This window comes from Lithobates pipiens, unplaced genomic scaffold, assembly GCF_037356315.1.
Source record: "Lithobates pipiens isolate NorthernLeopardFrog02 unplaced genomic scaffold, aLitPip1_a1.2 Scaffold_18, whole genome shotgun sequence".
Lineage (NCBI taxonomy): Eukaryota > Metazoa > Chordata > Amphibia > Anura > Ranidae > Lithobates > Lithobates pipiens.
Genome location: NW_027507758.1, coordinates 131,118,653 through 131,139,640, shown reverse-complemented (window position 1 = coordinate 131,139,640; position 20,988 = coordinate 131,118,653). Strand labels below are relative to the sequence as shown.

General features: G+C 42.9%; 1 protein-coding gene across 1 annotated transcript in view; it reads left to right on the top strand.

Annotated features, from left to right (window-relative positions):
- Window positions 1–4,814, top strand: part of TTL (tubulin tyrosine ligase) — a 28,805-nt gene extending 23,991 nt beyond the window's left edge. The window contains exon 7 of the mRNA XM_077486119.1: window positions 3,699–4,814. Coding sequence (XP_077342245.1) covers window positions 3,699–3,813 — 115 coding nt within the window. The 3' untranslated portion in view covers window positions 3,814–4,814. The remainder of the gene's footprint in view (window positions 1–3,698) is intronic.
- Window positions 4,815–20,988: the final 16,174 nt, after the last annotated feature.

Below are 20,988 nucleotides of genomic sequence, written 5' to 3'. Positions count from 1 at the left end.
TACTTTAGCCTCCCAACACTATTATACATCACTACAGAAATGGAGAAAAAAAAAAAACTGTATATTTTACCACCTGCAAAACCCCAAAATCATTTGTCTGCCAGTTCATTAATAGGCAATCTACCGTATATACTCAAGTATAGGTCGACTCGAAAATAAGCCGAGGCCCCTAATTTACCACAAAAAAACTGGGAAAACTTATTGACTCGTGTATAAGCCGAAGATGAGACATGCAGCAGCTACTGTTACAGCTTAAGAGTGAAAAAGAGGGTCAACAATGCCCATCTGCAGCTGCATACTCCCTGTGTACCTCCCTGTGTCCATTGCAGCCTACCTGTGTCCTGTGCATGCCTCTGTGTGCCAATCTGCAGCCTCTGTGTCCTTCTGCAGCTCTGTGCCCATCTGCAGCTCCGTGTGCCATTTTGCACCGATCAGCATGTCATAAAAACATACGGCGGCCATTCCAGGATTCAAAAGCCGCACCTCTCCTCCTCGTCTGTGACAGACGGCGGCCATTCCACTGTTCAAAAGCCGTGCCTCCCTGTCTGTGATAGGCGGAACACTCAATTTCCCAGCAGTCAGTGTTCCGCCTATCACGGACATCCACTCATCCTCATACTACGGACGAGGATGAGAGGATGTCCGTGATAGGCGGAACACTGACTGCTGGGAAATTGAGTGTTCCGCCTATCACAGACAGGGAGGCACGGCTTTTGAACAGTGGAATGGCCGCCGTCTGTCACAGACGAGGAGGAGAGGTGCGGCTTTTGAATCCTGGAATGGCCGCCGTATGTTTTTATGACATGCTGATCGGTGCAAAATGGCACACGGAGCTGCAGATGGGCACAGAGCTGCAGAAGGACACAGAGGCTGCAGATTGGCACACGGAGGCATGCACAGGACACAGGTAGGCTGCAATGGACACAGGGAGGTATGCAGCTGCAGATGGGCATTGTTGACCCTCTTTTCCACTCTTTTAAGCTGTAACAGTAGCTGCTGCATGTCTCATCTTCGGCTTATACACGAGTCAATAAGTTTTCCCAGTTTTTTTGTGGTAAATTAGGGGCCTCGGCTTATATTCGAGTCGACCTATTGAGTGTTCCGCCTATCACAGACAGGGAGGCGTGGCTTTTGAACAGTGGAATGGCCGCCGTCTGTCTGCACGACACGCTGATCAGGTAGGCAGACGGCGGTGACTCGAGTATAAGCCGAGGGGGGCACTTTCAGCCTAAAAAAAGGGGCAGAAAATCTCGGCTTATACTCTAGTATATACGGTATGTGAAAATTCACCCAAAATCTATGCACGCTTCACGAAAACAGGCAAGGTCAGCAATATATTATGATTATAATCTAGGAGAAAAGTGTATTATCCTCCATCAAAGACAAAAAAACAGCCTTTTTGACAGTTTCCACCTTTTATAAATAGACCCAGGGCCGGTACAAGGGGTGGCCGGAAGAGACAGATGCCCTGGGCGGAGAAATTTATTGTAGGAAGGGGGCGCAGTGCTGCCAGTGTACTATTAAACTTTCTGGGCAACAAGTGACTACTGCCGGCCGCCCCTACAAAACTGCAGAGCTGTGCCTGCTTTCAAAGAGGTCCCCAGTGCAGAGGCGTACTAACTGGGGGGCGGGCCGTCCCAGGTATTATACACTGGGGGGGTGTCAGGCCGGCACCCCCCTCCACAATTGAATCAGTGGCAGCGCCATGGGTTTAGGCAGCGGTGCAGTGACAGGCACAGGCAGGGAGAGGCGATCTATATTGTGATGCAGGGGGGGGGGTGCAGGTGGACACTGAGAGTGAAGCCGCCTCCCCCTCCTCTGTTTATGTGTGAACAGGGGGAGGGGATCTGCTGAGCATGTGTCGCCGCGCTGATCTGAGGTACTGAATGGGGGGGGGCGCGTCTGCACACTACACTGAAGGGGAGGCTACACTAAAGGGGGGCCTGCACTGAACAGGGGCTACACTGAAGGGGGCGTCTGCACTGAACAGGGGGTCTGCACTGAACGGGGGCTACACTAAAGGGGGGTCTGCACTAAAGGGGGCATCTGCACTGAGCGGGGGCTACACTAAAGGGGGGTCTGCATTGAACAGGGGCTACACTAAAGGGGATGTCTGCACTGAATGGGGGGGGTCTGCACTGAATAGAGGGGTCTGTTTGCCATCTTCGCCCTGGGCACCAGATGGCCTTGTCCCAGCACTGAATAGACCCCTTCACTTTTTATGAAGCTTCAAATACATTTTTTTTGTTAAAGGATAAGTTCACCTGGTTTTTAGGGTGGAACATTTAACATGTACTTGCTTCTCCTCCCGCTCGCTGTCAAGATAAAAAAAAATAAAAATGTCATCCAGCCGCATGGAGCTTCGCCTGTCCGGCCGCATCATTCATTCAGAGTTCTATGGAAGGGAAACTATAAGTACAGATGGCCTTTGTAGCTGTTGGCTTGCAGTTCTCAACTACCATTGCGCTGTTGAGTGCTCTGGTAGTTCATTGTCTCTTCGTGTGTGTGTGTGTGTGTGTGTGTGTGTGTGTGTGTGTGTGTGTGTGTGGTTCTGTCTGCCCCAGACAGATACACTGACAAGTCTGCAGGAATCTTCCATGGCACCCACAATCTGCTCAACACAGGTGCAATGCTTTAGAGACTGCACATTCCCTGTTCTTTGAGAATATATTTTATATTGAAGCTTATTTCACTGTGAATTTAACTGAATCCAGCAAGCCTGGAGCTATAATAGGTGCAATTCAGATAATAAGAAATGGTTGTAATAACTATTTTGCAAAAGAAAAGGATAGATTGCCCTAGGACTTTAAAATGAGGTGGGAGAGAGTAGGCATATGTTCACACGGAAATGTAAAAAACTTTAATTTATTAATTACATAATGCTGTGTAACCAATTGGGAACTACAATAAATGTGCGTTACCCGGCATAGTAGCCAAGTTAACAGCAGTGGTAAAAACAAATCTCAAATGACTACATTCCAAATACATCCATGAGATAATAAAATTCATCATAAATAAATAGATCAATTAATATATGTACACATAATATGAGGGAGGTAGAAGGTTATACACGTATGGAACAATATATGAACCACAATGCACACAACAGAAATACCCAACAAAATAAACATATGAAAAGCATTAATGATGTCCCGACGGGAAGTACCCAGCAGTATGAATGTATCAAGAGCATTGCTGTTGTCCTACGCGTTTCGCAAGTATTTTGCTCGCTCTTCAGGGGCAGATGCATATTTGTCTTGTCTGGAACAAAAATTAAATATAATGAAATAAGTATATGTTGGTGAGGGCAAAAGGGGAAACTAAAAATATAGTAATTGGCAAGGGAGGTCCACAAATCGGAGACCTCATACTCACTAAGCCACTGGGCTGGGTCACTCACCATTGTTGTCATGGTGGTGGCAAAAGGTGTCCTGCTCGGGAGCTGAGGGAGCACAGGCGAATAGATACAACAAGGGGAGACACCCGGATGAGCAGCACTGGCTGGAAGGGGCATTTGTCAAAAGGTCTAAGATGTGGCCAAAAATATGTCTAGAAAAAATATTGGTATATAAATTAAAGGACCCTATAGTGTTTCACAACTATCTATATGTATAGAAATAATAACTATTTTGGACTATATAATTGAGAGTATGGCTTTTTTACATTTTAATGCATATCATTTTTTTTTTTTTTTACAGGAAATTGTATGCAGAACTTTGCCAGGGCATCGTAGACCTTTCAATTTCCACAGTCTTTCCGCTGAATGACTGTGTGCAGAAGCGGAACCAGGACAATATATTCATCAAGCTTTGAGATCTCTGCCTTATTTATATACTGACATGCTCGGCTGCCACATTATTTATTGTTCAAGATGCAAACCAATGTTTTTGCCCAGTATCATGCCAAATAGAGAGATGATAGGAATTTGGGGATCAGAGGACTTTCTGAAGGCTCCAGGAAGTGCTGAGCTGGACTTGACTATAATTTTGCTTTTAAATGCCAAACTTTCAGTTTTTATATATTTATATGTATATATATATATTTGTTTTTTTTTTTATAAACTAGAAAAGGAAGGATGTTGCTGAAACCTAACCTGGAACACTGATGTTTCTATCTGTAAATTAGGAAAATTTTTTGCTTGACCATAAGATGTAAAGACAAAAGGCAAGTGAAGTACTGTATGTTTAGTACCAGTCTTGAAGCTGGTAGTAATTAAGCTGTGAGGCTGCTGGATTGCCATTTGCATTGGGCGGCACTTAGTATAGGCAACACCCATGTGTGTGTTGTCCCCCCGCTTAATCTTGGTAAATACTAGAGCTGCACGATTAATCGTTAAGAATCAAAATCACAATCTTTCTCCCTTCCCAATCTTCAAAACCGCATGTCGCAGTTCTTTCTAACAGCAAAAAGTAATAAATATTGTGTTTGTTTTTTTCAAAATTGATGCTCTTTTTTGTTCATAGCGCAAAAACTAAAAAAAGCAGGGGTGATCAAATACCACCAAAAGAAAGCTCTATTTTTGGGGGGAAAAAATTATAAAAATGTAATTTGGGTACAACGTCGCATGACCGCGGCGCAATTGCCATTCAAAGTGTGACAGCGCTGAAAGCTAAAAATTGGCCTGGGCAGGAGGGGGGTGAAAATACCCTATATGGAAGTGATTAACCACTTTTCAGACCGGACCATTTTGCTGGTAAATGACCAGAGGTCTTTTTACACTTTGGCACTGCGCTGCTTTAACTGGTAATTGCGCGGTCATGCAATGTTGTACCCAAACAAAATTTGCGTCCTTTTCTTCCCACAAATAGAGCTTTCTTTTGATGGTATTTGATTGCCTCTGCGATTTTTATTTTTTGCGATATAAACGTAAAAAGACCGCAAATTTTGAAAAAAAATGATATTTTCTACTTTTTGTTATTAGAAAAATCCAATAAACTCAATTTTAGTCATACATTTAGGCCAAAATGTATTCAGCCACATGTCTTTGGTAAAAAAAAAGTCAATAATTGTATATTTATTGGTTTGCGCAAAAGTTGTCACATCTACAAACTAAGGTACGTTTTCTGGAATTTACGCAGCTTTTAGTTTACGACTGCCTATCTCATTTCTTGAGGTGCTAAAATGGCAGGGCAGTACAAAACCCCCCCAAATGACCCCATTTTGGAAAGTAGACCCCCTAAGGAAATTGATAAGAGGCATGTTGAGCCCATTGAATATTTTATTTTTTTGCCTCAAGCGATTGAATAATGACAAAAAAAAAATTTTTTTTTTTTTTTTTACACAAAGTTGTCACTAAATGATATATTGCTCACATATGCTATGGGCATATGTGAAATGACACCCCAAAATAAATTCTGCTGCTTCTCCTGAGTACGGGGATACCACATACAGTGGTGTGAAAAAGTGTTTGCCCCCTTCCTCATTTCCTGTTCCTTTGCATGTTTGTCACACTTAAGTGTTTCGGAACATCAAACCAATTTAAACAATAGTCAAGGACAACACAAGTAAACACAAAATGCAATTTGTAAATGAAGGTGTTTATTATTAAAGGTGAAAAAAAATCCAAACCATCATGGCCCTGTGTGAAAAAGTGATTGCCCCCTAAACCTAATAACTGGTTGGGCCACCCTTAGCAGCAACAACTGCAACCAAGCGTTTGCGATAACGTGCAATGAGGCTTTTACAGCGTCCTGGAGGAATTTTGGCCCACTCATCTTTGCAGAATTGTCCTAATTCAGTTACATTAGAGGGTTTTCGAGCATGAACGGCCTTTTTAAGGTCATACCACAACATCTCAATAGGATTCAGGTCAGGACTTTGGCTAGGCCACTCCAAAGTCTTCATTTTGTTTTTCTTCAGCCATTCGGTGGTGGACTTGCTGGTGTGTTTAGGATCATTGTCCTGCTGCAGAACCCAAGTTCGTTTCAGCTTGAGTACACGAACAGATGGTCGGACATTCTCCTTCAGGATCTCTTGATAGACAGCAGAATTCATAGTTCCTTTTATCACGGCAAGTCTTCCAGGTCCTGAAGCAGCAAAACAGCCCCAGACCATCACACTACCACCACCATATTTTACTGTTGGTATAATGTTCTTTTTATGAAATGCAGTGTTCCTTCTACGCCAGATATACTTGGACACACACCTTCCAAAGAGTTCCACTTTTGTCTCATCGGTCCACAGAATGTTGTCCCAAAAGTCTTGGGGATCATCAAGATGTGTTGTGGAGAAATTGAGACGAGCTTTGATGTTCTTTTTGCTCAGCAGTGGTTTTCTCCTTGGAATTCTGCCATGCAGGCCATTTTTGCCCAGTCTTTTCCTGATGGTGGAGGCATGAACGCTGACCTTAACTGAGGCAAGTGAGGCCTGCAGTTCCTTGGACGTTGTTGTGGGGTCTTTTGTGACCTCTTGGATGAGTCATCGCTGCGCTCTTGGGGTAATTTTGGGCGGCCGGCCACTCCTGGGAAGGTTCACCACTGTTCCATGTCTTCGCCATTTGTGGATAATGGCTCTCACTGTGGTTCGCTGGATTCCCAAAGCTTTGGAAATGGCTTTATAACCCTTTCCAGACTGATAGATCTCAATTACTTTCTTTCTCAATTGTTCCTGAATTTCTTTGGGTCTCGGCATGATGTGTAGCTTTTAAGGATCTTCTGGTGGACCTTACTGTGTCAAGCAGCTCCTATTTAAGTGATGCCTTGATTGTGAACAGGTGTGGCAATAATCAGGCCTGGGTGTGGCTAGAGAAATTGAACTCAGGTGTGGACAACCACAGTTATAGTATGTTTTAACAAGGGGGGCAATCACTTTTTCACACAGGGCCATGATGGTTTGGATTTTTTTTCACCTTTAATAATAAACACCTTCATTTACAAATTGCATTTTGTGTTTACTTGTGTTGTCCTTGACTATTGTTTAAATTGGTTTGATGTTCCGAAACACTTAAGTGTGACAAACATGCAAAGGAACAGGAAATTAGGAAGGGGGCAAACACTTTTTCACACCACTGTATGTGGGACTTTTTGGGAGCCTAGCCGCGTACGGGGCCCCGAAAACCAAGCACCGCCTTCAGGCTTTCTAAGGGCGTAAATTTTTGAGTTCACTTCTCACTACCTATTACAGTTTTGAAGGCCATAAAATGCCAAGATGGCACAAAACCCCCACAAATGACCCCATTTTAGAAAGTAGACACCCCAAGCTATTTGCTGAGAGGCATGTTGAGTCCATGGAATATTTTATATTTTGCCACAAGTTGCGGGAAAATTACAAACTTTTTTTTTTTTTTTTTTTTCACAAAGTTGTCACTAAATGATATATTGCTCACGCATGCCATGGGCATATGTGAAATGACACCCCAAAATAAATTCTGCTGCTTCTCCTGAGTACGGGGATACCACATATGTGGGACTTTTTGGGAGCCTAGCCGCGTACGGGGCCCCGAAAACCAAGCACCGCCTTCAGGCTTTCTAAGGGCGTTACAGTTTTGAAGGCCATAAAATGCCAAGATGGCACAAACCCCCCCCAAATGACCCCATTTTGGAAAGTAGACACCCCTAAATTTAGGGGTACACTAGTGAGACTAGGTAATAAATGGCGGGTGCCCTGAAACTATAAAAAAATAACTAACCAACCAGCGTCACCTGTAACAGTTATATGGTGATCACTGGTGAAAGGGTTAACTAGGGGGCAATCAGGGGGCTTTATGCGGTAGTATATGGGGGTCCCTGGCGCTATAAAAAGCTGCGGCGAACCTAAATACCTACCTGCCTAACTAGCGTCACCTGTGACACTAATACAGCGATCAGAAAAACGATCGCTTATTAGGCTGGGTTCACACTGGAGCGATGCGGGAACGCCACGAATGCGCGGCGCGTTCCCGCATCGCATGCCTCCCGGCGGCAGTTCACACTGCCCTATGCGAACTGCTGGGAGTGTCAGTGAAATGTTAATGACACCCCCAGATCAGTTCGCATATCGCAGTGCGATCTGCAAACTTGGATCGCATGGTGTGAACACCCATGCGATCCGATTCTGCTGCGGACCAAAAAAAGGGTCCCGTGCGAGTTTGCGGCGGGTGCGACACGAATTCAGCCATACTATCTGTATAGCTGAACTCGAATCGCACAGAGATCGGATGTGATTTGCACTGCAGTGCGGTGCGAATCACATCCGTTCTCATAAACCGCTGCAATGTGAACCCAGCCTTAGTGACACTGGCGACGGGGGGTGATCACGGGGTTAAACCTTTATTGGGGGGGTTAGGGGGGTACCTTAGAACTAAAGGGGGCTAACCCTAACTGCCCTAACAGTTATTAGTCACAAATGACACCCGCCGGGTGATCAGGGGGTTAAACCTTTATTAGGTAATAAATGGCGGGTGCCCTGAAACTATAAAAAAATAACTAACCAACCAGCGTCACCTGTAACAGTTATATGGTGATCACTGGTGAAAGGGTTAACTAGGGGGCAATCAGGGGGCTTTATGCGGTAGTATATGGGGGTCCCTGGCGCTATAAAAAGCTGCGGCGAACCTAAATACCTACCTGCCTAACTAGCGTCACCTGTGACACTAATACAGCGATCAGAAAAACGATCGCTTATTAGGCTGGGTTCACACTGGAGCGATGCGGGAACGCCACGAATGCGCGGCGCGTTCCCGCATCGCATGCCTCCCGGCGGCAGTTCACACTGCCCTATGCGAACTGCTGGGAGTGTCAGTGAAATGTTAATGACACCCCCAGATCAGTTCGCATATCGCAGTGCGATCTGCAAACTTGGATCGCATGGTGTGAACACCCATGCGATCCGATTCTGCTGCGGACCAAAAAAAGGGTCCCGTGCGAGTTTGCGGCGGGTGCGACACGAATTCAGCCATACTATCTGTATAGCTGAACTCGAATCGCACAGAGATCGGATGTGATTTGCACTGCAGTGCGGTGCGAATCACATCCGTTCTCATAAACCGCTGCAATGTGAACCCAGCCTTAGTGACACTGGCGACGGGGGGTGATCACGGGGTTAAACCTTTATTGGGGGGGTTAGGGGGGTACCTTAGAACTAAAGGGGGCTAACCCTAACTGCCCTAACAGTTATTAGTCACAAATGACACCCGCCGGGTGATCAGGGGGTTAAACCTTTATTAGGTAATAAATGGCGGGTGCCCTGAAACTATAAAAAAATAACTAACCAACCAGCGTCACCTGTAACAGTTATATGGTGATCACTGGTGAAAGGGTTAACTAGGGGGCAATCAGGGGGCTTTATGCGGTAGTATATGGGGGTCCCTGGCGCTATAAAAAGCTGCGGCGAACCTAAATACCTACCTGCCTAACTAGCGTCACCTGTGACACTAATACGGCGATCAGAAAAATGATCGCTTATTAGGCTGGGTTCACACTGGAGCGATGCGGAAACGCCGCGAATCCGCGGCGGGTTCCCGCATCGCATGCTTCCCGGCGGCAGTTCACACTGCCCTATGCGGACTGCTGGGAGTGTCAGTGAAATGTTACTGACACCCCCAGATCAGTTCGCATATCGCAGTGCGATCTGCAAACTCGGATCGCATGATGTGAACACCCATGCGATCCGATTCTGCTGCGGGCCAAAAAAAGGGTCCCGTGCGAATTTGCGGCGGGTGCGGCGAATGGCTGAACTCGAATCGCACAGAGATTGGATGTGATTTGCACTGCAGTGCGGTGCGAATCACATTCGTTCTCATAAACCGCTGCAATGTGAACCCAGCCTTAGTGACACTGGCGACGGGGGGTGATCACGGGGTTAAACCTTTATTGGGGGGGTTAGGGGGGTACATTTAGAACTAAAGGGGGCTAACCCTAACTGCCCTAACAGTTATTACAGTCACAAATGACACCAATGCAAAAAAAAAAAAAAATGACATTGGTGTCACTGTGACTGGGGGGCAGGGGTAATTGGGGGGGTGATCGGGGGGGTGTGAGTGTGCCTGGCATGTTCTACTGTGTGTGTAGAGTGTTGGTGCAACTCACCGATCCGCTCTCCTCCGTGTCGGAACGAAAAATACCGACACGGAGGAGAGAATACATCACTTCCTCTCCTGTGTTTACATTACAGGAGAGGAAGTGATGTCACGGGGGATTCCTATTCGTCGGGAGCGATCGCGAGGGGGTGGCCATGAATGAATGGCCGCCCCCTCGTCCCGGATCGCTCCCGGACGAAAACCGACCGCCGCAGGCACCGGGCGGGGGTCCGATCGGGCCCCCGACCCACGGGAGGCAAGGGACGTACATGTACGCCAATATGCCTGCCCGTGCCATGCTGTCGACGTACATCGTCGTGCGGCGGTCGGCAACTGGTTAATCACTTCATGCAAATAAGTAGAGGAAAGAACTCTGGTGTAAATGAAGGAGGTTTAACCATTTAAAGACCAAACCTTTTCTGACATTTGCTGCTTACAAGTAAGGCCTCATGCACACAGACGTTTTTACAGCCACTTTTTTGAGCTTTTTTTGCAGCTTAAAAACGGCTGTCCATGTTAGTCTATGGCTTCATGTCCACCTAGGCGTTTTTGAGCTGCAAATGGCATAGGCGTTTTTAAGCTGTAAAAAAAACCCAGGACCAGTGCGTTCCGTGGCGTGGAGCTAGAGCTGTAAAAACGCGAATCGCGGGAAAACGCGCATAAACGCGCAACATGTTTTCTGAGTGCTATAGCCAAGAGATGTGTTTCTTAAAAAACGCTACTTAACGCTAACGCTAAAAAACGCCAATGCAAAACGCAGTAAAAATCACGTTTTTAACAACGATTTTTCCAGGCATCGGAGCTAGCTTTGCAGCCAGTTTTTTAAAACGTCCGTGTGCATGAGCAATAAAAATCATTTTCTGCTAGAAAATGTACTTGGAAACATGAGAATAAATATATAAATAAATATATAAAAAAAAATTCTTTTTTTTTTTTTTAGCAGAGACCCTAGAAAATAAAATGGTGGTTTAGGAAAAAATACACTTGAAATTAATGAATAAAAAAAAAAAACTAAATAGTAAAGTTAGCCCAATTTTTTTTGTATAATGTGAAAGAAGATGTTACGCCACAAGAATGATGATCTTTATTCTAAGCAAAAACATTATGATTCTCATCTTAGCCAAAATCGTGCAGCTCTAGTACACACGATAATTTTTTTTTTTTCGTTCAACCCATTGGGCTGAATGAAAAAAAACTTGACAGATCACAAGTGATGATAGATCTCCCCCACTGTGGTATTGTGTTCTGACAGGCGGCTGCCATTGGCTGTGAACACTGATCAGATGCAGGTCATCTGCTGGTTTTCCAGCATTGCCCGTTCAACAGAAGTCAGACAGGCTGCTGTACACACTGGCCGAATGTCAGACGGTTTCTGTTGAACTGGCTGATATTTGGCCCTTGTGTACCAGCTTTTACAGCCTTCCTTAAACCCTGCAAGCAGCAGTCATCCTGTGTGCTGTTGACTTTTGTTCTGAGTGTAGAGCAATGCAGACTCCAATGGTTTCTTTAAAGGATTTTAAAAAAAATGCATTTAAGAGTTAGCTCCTAATTCGGTTATGGCTGGATTAGAGCTGCACAATTAATCGTATGAAGATCGCAAACTCGGTTCACCGCCAACCCCCCACCCCCGGGCTGGATTAGGTTGATTTTTCAGATTTCCCTGTCGGAACCACAGAACCAGCGTGGAACGCAAATGTTGCCGATATCGGAACTGACGTCAGTCAGCAGTGAGCATAGTGTTCGGCCTGGACTGGCAGCTCTAGGCTGGATGCTAATGAACCAAATTGCTCACTGTTTTGTTATAGTGACCTAGGACTGCAGTAGCGTAATTTACATGCTATGCTTTTACAGCTGAGATTGTCACTGCTTCTTTCATTATAAAAAGGTGTCAAAACACAACAGCAAAGAGTATATGTAAAGGCCAGATTGCCATTTATGCATTGATTGAGTTATCCTACCCTAGCATATAATTGCTAGGCAGTCTTTTTGCATAGGCTGACCATAAATGTTCTCGTTCATCTTGCATACACTTGACTGATTTTTTTTCTAATTCTTTGGACAGTGTTATCCTCATGACTGCTAGTTGGTCTTTTCCTAAAATCACTTTACGTTCTGCAGGAAGACAAATGTCATTGTTATTCGCTCCTTTCGTAAGACATACTCTGTTGTGAACTGCTCCAGATATTCTTTCTTCAATTGTAAATTCCCTCTTTATGCATTTGTTTAATTTTGCATATTTTATATTTACCACTCATAGTGTTATTTTATTGTGTTTTTCTTTTACTGGGCTTTTTCTTGGCCCTTGAAGTCTTCACGCTACAGGTGGGGAGGGATTGAGGTGTTGCCACACGTCATTACCTCCAGATGCAGAGTGCCCTCTTGGATTCCTTCTCCTGGTCCTGACTGATTTACTGCTCTGAATGCTAGGAATAGTTATCAACATTGACAACCTTTTATCTGAGTCTATATCAAGATGCTGCAGCTATCGTGATTCAGTGAGATCAGTGTGTAAAATAGTGTTGTGGACTGACAGGATCTCTGTGTATTTATTATATGAATCTTGCTGGAAAATTAAGGGGCAGTTCCATTTACTAGCAATGTAGCTCATACACACTGTTTTGAACTATTGAAAATAAATGTAAAAGCCAACAAGATCAGCAATTCTTTATAATGGATGCTTCAAGTGGGCAGACAAATGTAAACAACTTTCCATCAAAGCCCTTAAAAATGTAAAAAAGCTGATAGGTGATCCGGTCTCTTAGGATTTTAGCAATACTGAATCGTTCATTGTGGGTGGACCAATTTAACCAAGATACCAATTTAAAGTGGTATCTTCCTCTAGGCAGATTGGTAGGAATTCCTATTTGTTTCACTTGTAGTTTTGACCAACATGAACTGCTGCTGCTTGCATCTGAACTCCTCCCAGAAAGCAATAGAACTAGAACAAAGTCAATGCTCACATCCACCTGCAAGCAATTGCTTTTAAAGAGTTTGCAAGGCCAGAGTTAGATTCTACTAGAAATTTCTAGGTAGCTCAAAGCAGTTGTAGCCTTGCAGCTTTTCTTTTAGGGGAGATACAACTAATGCATGCCAGGGCAGCCTCCAACAGCCAGAATTGCTCCTGAAGTACAAGAGTTTTCTCCATTCTGCTGGGGAGAAACTATAGCTTTTAACGCAAGGGTTTCAACAAGTAGACTGTATGCTCCAAATCCAGTATAGTGCCTTAGCGGTTTCATTGCACTGTTTACACCATTTATTTTTGCTAAAATTGTGTTGTAGAACAGTTTAAATGTTTTCTCCTTTGGATTTGGCTTACCATAAACACAGCCACAACACCATAGGTTTTTGTTTTTGCAGTGTATCTGCTACAATTCTGTTGACATGTTTTATCGCTATTGAAAATATGTTGTGTGTGTGTGTGTGTGTGTGTTTGTATATATATTTATTTAAATAAAAATGTAATGGCCTCTGCAACACATACCGCATTGCTAAATTGATTATGGATGTTTAACTATTTTTACAGGTAAGTAATATGTCTGCATGTGTGACAGCTCTATTACAGATATTCTATGAAATATGCTAAGAGGGCAGGTGGTCTATTTATGTGTATAGTGTCCCAGCTCTTGTCCTATTGTGTAACTTGGCAAACAAAATTCAAATTAAATGCATTTTAATGACGCTTAATTTTTCAGTGACATCACTCCTAGTCCAATATCTCTGTAAGGAGGAGCTTACTATATTTTAGCCACTTTCCTTTCACTATAATGTATAACTATGGTCCTTCAGTATGGAAAAAAAGGACACTAGTTTCTGGGTACTGTGAAGAGTTTTTCTGAGGCCTTCGGAGAAGAAAAAGCTGTTGTTTGGGAATGGGAGACAACTAGGATTCGTCATGTGACCAAGAAGTGAGTTCTGGCCTCCTGGGTGAACACTCAACAAGCCAAGAGTACATACAGCGTCATTTGGGACCCAGAAGATTTTGGGTTGAGTGAACCAGATCTGGCACCGTGACCCTTCACATTTGGAATTAGGTTCCCCTCCAAGTGAAGTCCTAAAGGTTGAAATGGTTTGTGTGTCTTTAACTGGGAAGGCATTAGTGATCATTCCCTTTGCCTGTGCTGTAAAGCTGGCTGCACTGACCACTGGTGCCATACATACCTGTTACATATCTCCTTTGGCTCATGGCCAAAGTTAAAAAAGCTATAAACAATAAAAAAAAGAGCTTTTAAAAAGTATAAAAATGAAGGAACGCTATTGTCGTTTAAATGTTACAAAGAATATTACAGAATGTAGAAAGGACATCAAGGACGCAAAAATTCAAAACGAACGACAGATTGCAAAAGATAGGCGAAACCCCCAAAAATTCTTTAGGTCTGAGAATGTGGGCCCTTTACAAAATAATCTAAAGTGGGTCACTGGGGACAAAGAGAAGGCAAATTTTTTAAATGCATTCTTCTGTTCTGTGTATACAAAGGAGCTTTGGGGAACTCAAGTCCGTAATGGGGATGGTATTAAAACAGCCCCAAATGATCCACAATGACTCAAAAGTGATATGGTCCAGAAATATTTAGACAGAATAAAGGTGGATAAAGCACCTGGACCAGATGGCATCCACCCATGGATCCTAAAAGAATTGAGCTCTGTCATTTCAAAGCCACTGTATCCAATTTTTAGGGACTCATTATTGCTTGAAATAGTACCACTGGAATGGTGCAGGGCCAATGTGGTGCCTATATTTAAGAATGGAACAAAGTCTTTACCAAGTAACTATATTATAACAAAGAATTTTGCTGGATCAAAAAAAACACCTAATATAGCAGCAACATCACGTGAGATACACACCAATAACAATAAAAATCCAAAAAGGTTGTGCTCAAAAAATATATGTGTAAAAATAATAACCTAAAAATAAATCAATTCATGATGTGAACACTAAATAAATAATAAATTAATAAATATTGAATCCTGTGAAAAAAATTACCAATAATTCAAATACCAATACAAATGTAAATAAACAATGACTAAATATCAATTGCTATAAATCTAAAATAATGAAAATTCATGTATGTGATCATAAAAATTCATATAAGTATGTACATAAAAATCCAGAAAGAAAAAAACAAATAAAAATAAAGTGAAAAAATAGAAATATATAAATCAGTCGTCCACAGTCCGTGAACAAATTGAGTGACGGCTGGAATATTTTCCACAATAAAGTGTCTTGTGCTGAAGGAATCCCACCACCAAGTGAAGTGCACGCTTGCCAGCTGTGAAAACTTAAAACACATATGGCCATAACCCGGCCGGGGCCTTTTCCTCAGAAAGCTCTCCCCACATGATCCAATCGACAAATCCTCTGCAAAGGTCACCCAGCCCAACTTAATCGGCTCTCCACTGGTACCACATGATATTGCGAAGGGTAGGTAATTGTTTGCTCAAAAGAAGGGAAAATGGAGCAATCATAGGTAAAACCCGTAGGGCACTTTTGTTTAAAAGTAAAAAATGCTGCAGTGTATAGACAAAAAAGAACACCAAAATTTGCATAAAATTGTGGCCGGCTGGCTACAGAACACACACCTGTACTTACAAACAGATGTAGCATGCGATGACGTCAGCACGTCGCTCCTGTGTAATTTTTTCACAGGATTCAATATTTATTTACCAAGTAACTATATGCCTGTTTAACTTCTATAGTCAGGAAGATACTGAGTTTAATAAAAGACCACATAGATGAGTTCTTGCTGGAAAAAAAATATTTTAAGCAACAGCATGGATTCATGAAACAGAAGTTGTCAAACAAATCTGATTTCTTTTTATGAGGCGTTAAGTAAAACCTTGGACAGCGGGGTGGCTGGAGATGTGGTATACTTGGATTTTGTTCGATACAGTTCCCCACACGCGACTAATGTGTAAAGTAGAGTCTACAGGCTTGGAAAGATCAGTTTGTAAATGGATAGAAAACTGTCTAAAAGACCGAATTCAGGGAATTTAGTGATTAACTAGATGCTGACCGCCGGCCGTCCAATGACGGCCAGGCGGCGCACCTATTGTGGCGGGAGGCCGTCATATGACGGCCTCCCGTTTAAACAGGGAATGCGCGCGATCGGGCGCGCGCATCCCTGTTTCTTCGGTGGCGCGTGTCACGGAGACACCGCTCGCCACCGAAGGGGGTGAACAGCCATTGGTTATGGCTGTTTACCACGTGATCGGCCGTGATGAAGTCACGGCCGATCACAGATGGTCACACCCCGGCTGTGCACGGCGCATTGGCCGGCTGTTTACCCACGTGATCAGCTGTGAAAGGATCACAGCCGATCACCAAAATGTAAACAAACCGCGGTAACGAGATGTTACCGGGTTGTTCTCCTCCTCACACACCGATCGTGTGTGAGGAGGAGATTGCGGCAACATCTCGTTACTGCCTAGTGTACACCAATCACACTGATTGCGCCCCCCCCAATAAAGAGTACCTGTCCATCAGAGTACCTGTCACAGTCCATCAGAGTATTTGAGTACCTGTCACGGCACATCAGAGTACCCGAGTACCTATCACGGCCCATCAGAGTACCCGAGTACCTATCACGGCCCATCAGAGTACCCGAGTACCTATCACGGCCCATCAGAGTACCCGAGTACCTATCACGGCCCATCAGAGTACCCGAGTAACTGTCACGGCACATCAGGGTACCCGAGTACCTGTCACGGCACATCAGGGTACCCGAGTACCTGTCACGGTCCATCAGAGTACCCAAATACCTGTCACAGTCCATCAGGGTACCCGAGTACCTGTCACAGTCCATCAGGGTACCCGAGTACCTGTCACAGTCCATCAGGGTACCCGAGTACCTGTCACGGTTTAACAGTGTACCCGAGTACCTGTCACAACCCATCAAAGTACCCGAGTACCTGTCACAGCCCATCAAAGTACCCGAGTACCTGTCACAGCTCATCAGAGTACCCGAGTACCTGTCCCAGTCCATCTGAGTACCCGAGTACCTGTCACAGTTCATCTGAGTACCCGAGTACCTGTCACCAGGCCATCAGAGTACCCGAGTACCTGTCACCAGGCCATCCAAGTACCCGAGTACCTGTCACCAGGCCATCAGAGTACCTATCTCCAGCCCATCAGAGTACCCCAGTACCTATTTGCAGCCCATGTCTCATAGAATATAAATTGGGGTGTTTGCTTTCCAAAATGGGGTCATTTTGTGGGTAATTTCACTGTCCTGGTGGTCCAGGACCTTCAAAAGTGTGATAGGTAGGAATGAAATGAGATGTGTCATTTATGCTCCTAGAACACCTGAACGTACTACTTCAATGTTCGGCCTCTCTATGTGGCGAGGCTGTGTAAAAGTCCTACACATGTGGTATTGCCATACTCGGGAGGAGTAGCAGAATGTGTTTTGGGGTGTAATTTTTGCTATATACATGCTAGGTGTTAGAAATATCTCATAAATTGACAATTTTGTGTAAAAAAAAAATGCGTTTTAATTTTTTTCCACATATTCCAAAAACTTCTGGAAAAAAATTAACCATTCAAAAGACTCATTATGCCTCAAAGATTATACGTTGGGGTGTTTGCTTTCCAAAATGGGGTAATTTTATGGGCAATTCCATTGTCCTGGTACTCCAGGGCCTTCAAAAGTGTAATAGGTGGTTGAGAAATGAGATGCGTCATTTTTGCTTGTAGAACGTCTGAAGGTACTACATCAATGTTGGTGCTCTGTATGTGGCCAGGCTGTGTAAAAGTCTCACACATGTGGTATCGCCGTACTCGGGAAGAGTAGCAGAATGTATTTTGGGGTGTAATTTGTTGTATGCATATGTTGCGTGTGAGAAATAACCTGATAATATGACAATTTTGTAAAAAAAAATAATAATAAAAAAAAATCTTAATTTTGCAAAGAATTTTGGGAAAAAATTACAACTTAAAAAAACTCATCATGCTATTTACTTAATACCTTGGAATGTCTACTTTGTAAAAAGGGGTCATTTGGGGGGTATTTGTACTTTCCTGACTTGTTAGTGTCTCAAGAAATGAGATACACCTGATGTACTGAAGGCCTGATCAAATGTGATCAATTTTCAGCAATTAGCACCATAGTTTGTAGACTCTATAACTTTCACAAAAAACAAATAATATATAATAGTGGGGGTTATTTTTACCAAAGATATGTAGCAGTATAAATTTTGGCCAAAATGTATGAAGAAAAATTAGTAATTAGCAAAAATTTATGACAAAAACAAAGAAAAAGGCATTCTTTTCACAAAATTTACGTTTTATTTTATTTATAGCACAAAAAATTTAAAACTCACTAGTGATTAAATACCACTAAAAGAAAGCTCTATTTGTGTGGAAAAAAGGATGCAAGTTTCATATGGGTACAGTGTTGTATGACTGAGTAATTGTCATTCAAACTGTGAAAGCGCTGAAAATTGGTCTGGTCAGGAAGGGGGTGTAACTGCACTGTATTGAGGTGGTTAATCATTCTTGAATGGTCTAAGGTTATCAGTAGTGTACCCCAAGGTTCAGTGTTGGTACCCCTACTTTTTAATATCTTTATAAATGATATAGGGTCTGGGATTAAAAGTACCATTTCAGTCTTTGCAGATGACACCAAACTATGCCGTGAAATGATGTCCTTACATGATATCTCTAATTTACAAGCCAACCTCAATGCACTGTCGACAACCTGATCCGATCGGACTTTGTCCAATCGTTTGTAGAGAATTCCGATTGGACAAAGTGCCACGCATGCTCAGATCAAATTCCTAGACCAACGCTATTGGCTACTAGCCTGAATGTAGTCCCATCGTAACTAAATAACGTCATCACGTTACGAACGATCAGATTTTCTGTCAACTTTGTCCGAATGTGTGTATGCAACACCAGTTTCGGACAAAATCCGTCGGACAAAATCTGACGGAGTTTGTTGTCGGAATGTCCGACCGTGTGTACAAGGGCTTAGAGATCACAAGAAAACTGACTGACTGAAAGGTAACAACATTGCCTCATCCATCACGCTTGTGTCCAACAACACCCCTTACCCCCACCTCCCGTTTCCCCTCTCCTCTTTCTCTTTTCCCTTTCTTGCTTTCTCCATCCTTTACTCCCTGAACCGAAGGTTCTATCTCCAGTGGATTTGCTGCCTGCCTCTCTCTCCGGTCTTGCTAGTGTGGTCAGGACATAGATAATCCGGCCATGGGTTGATTGGGGCAATATCATAAAAATATGTATATGAGATAAGGAATAGCTATGGTCGAATTGGGTGATGTATAAGATGATTTAACATGTTTTTTTCTATTGTATTTTATGCCATCCATATTGTAAATAGAATATAAGCTTTCTATTGAAGACCAATATGTATGTTTGATTGACTATTATAGCCATAGTTGTCTTGTACTTTCTCAGTACTCCCTTTCTTTGAAAAATTCAATAAAATTTATATTTGAAAAAAAAATGTGGTCCTGTTGGTGCTTCATTAACTTCCTGTTGATCAGATCAGGAAGATCCTTTTTGAACTACTTACTTGTCAGGTTATAGTTCTTATCTTTCTGATTTCTGAGCTAGCTACCTTGTCTGTTGAGGGGCCCTTGCTGGTTCTGCGTAAAGATAAGGTTGATCATAATGAGAGATGGGTATAGAAGATGCATTGACTCTGCTGCTGAAGAAGCTGAGGCCCGAAGGTCCAGTGTTGGAGCTTCCAAAACTATAGCAATAGCTCCAGAAATGTATCTATATAAGTAATAAATATAATTCAGAGAGGTGGCATGCACTTTGTTGAACTTAACTCTTCGTATACCCGCTATTTTTACAAAGTAGCTGAATTCCTGGAATTCAGCCTTAATGAACTCTTCCAAATATTAAAACCACAAACATGCAAACCATGGTTGCAGGCAAGAAATTTGCACTTGTATGCCTGGCCTATTTCTTTGCTTTCAGCAATAGAAGGAGCTATGTCTTCAACCAGGCCCAGTAAACCGAATCGGATTTCCTTTTTCAGATTGACAATGCTATGCCCCTGCCTTGCAATGAACATTGGCATTGTCTGCCTTGTGTTGTTTCTTCACTTGGCTATTGGCTGCTTATCAAATCTACACATGAGATGGGCTTCTAAGTTTACTATGATAAATTATATATGACACATTTTCTGAAAACACAAGCCAATACCTGACAGGCCATTTTCAAAGATGTCTGTATCTATTGTAGATTTCAGAAAGATAGGACATCTGCTGTGTACCTAACAACAAGCTATTACACTTGCATGGTATGCTATGGATAGAATAACTTGAGCTTCCTAGAGAAAAAAAGCGGTGTGTTTTCAGGTGCTAGAAGAAAAGTGTGATGATGTCATCAGGCATCAGACAGTTGCTATGAGACCACATTGCAGTTCAAACGACTGACACGGCATCATTTATTGATGTACTGCATGCACCTGAACTAACAGGATATTTCAGCAAGTAAACGGAATGGTAAGAAAAGGCTTATTAGGTTTATCATTTTATGCTTTTTGTTTGTGCTTTACAACCCTTTGCTGAAAAACAATATTCTTAAAACTAGAATTGTGCTTTATATTTCAATATTTCAATATCTGCCAGTTTTTAGAGATTACGAATATGTTTGAGTTTTACACTCTACACTGAAATTTGGTTTAGAGGAAATACCATCATGTTGTGTAAATTTGGTCTATGGTGGTTCTTTAATGCCTGGGTAATAGTGTCTTTATAATTGGGCAGATAATATTTTATTATATGTTCAAGGAATCAGAATTTTGTACTGGTTAGCTTAGCTCACTCTGAGACCACCAGCAGGTGACTATTACCTTGCTAAAGCAAACCTACAACAAAAAATAGGACTTTGAGTTATGGCTTTTCAAACACCTGCCTCTTGGTACTTCCTCTGCTACACCAAAAGAGAAGATGGGCCAGGGATTCACCTCCTCTGCAATTAATTTTTTATTATTTAAAATGTTTTTATTATGTTATGTTTTAGG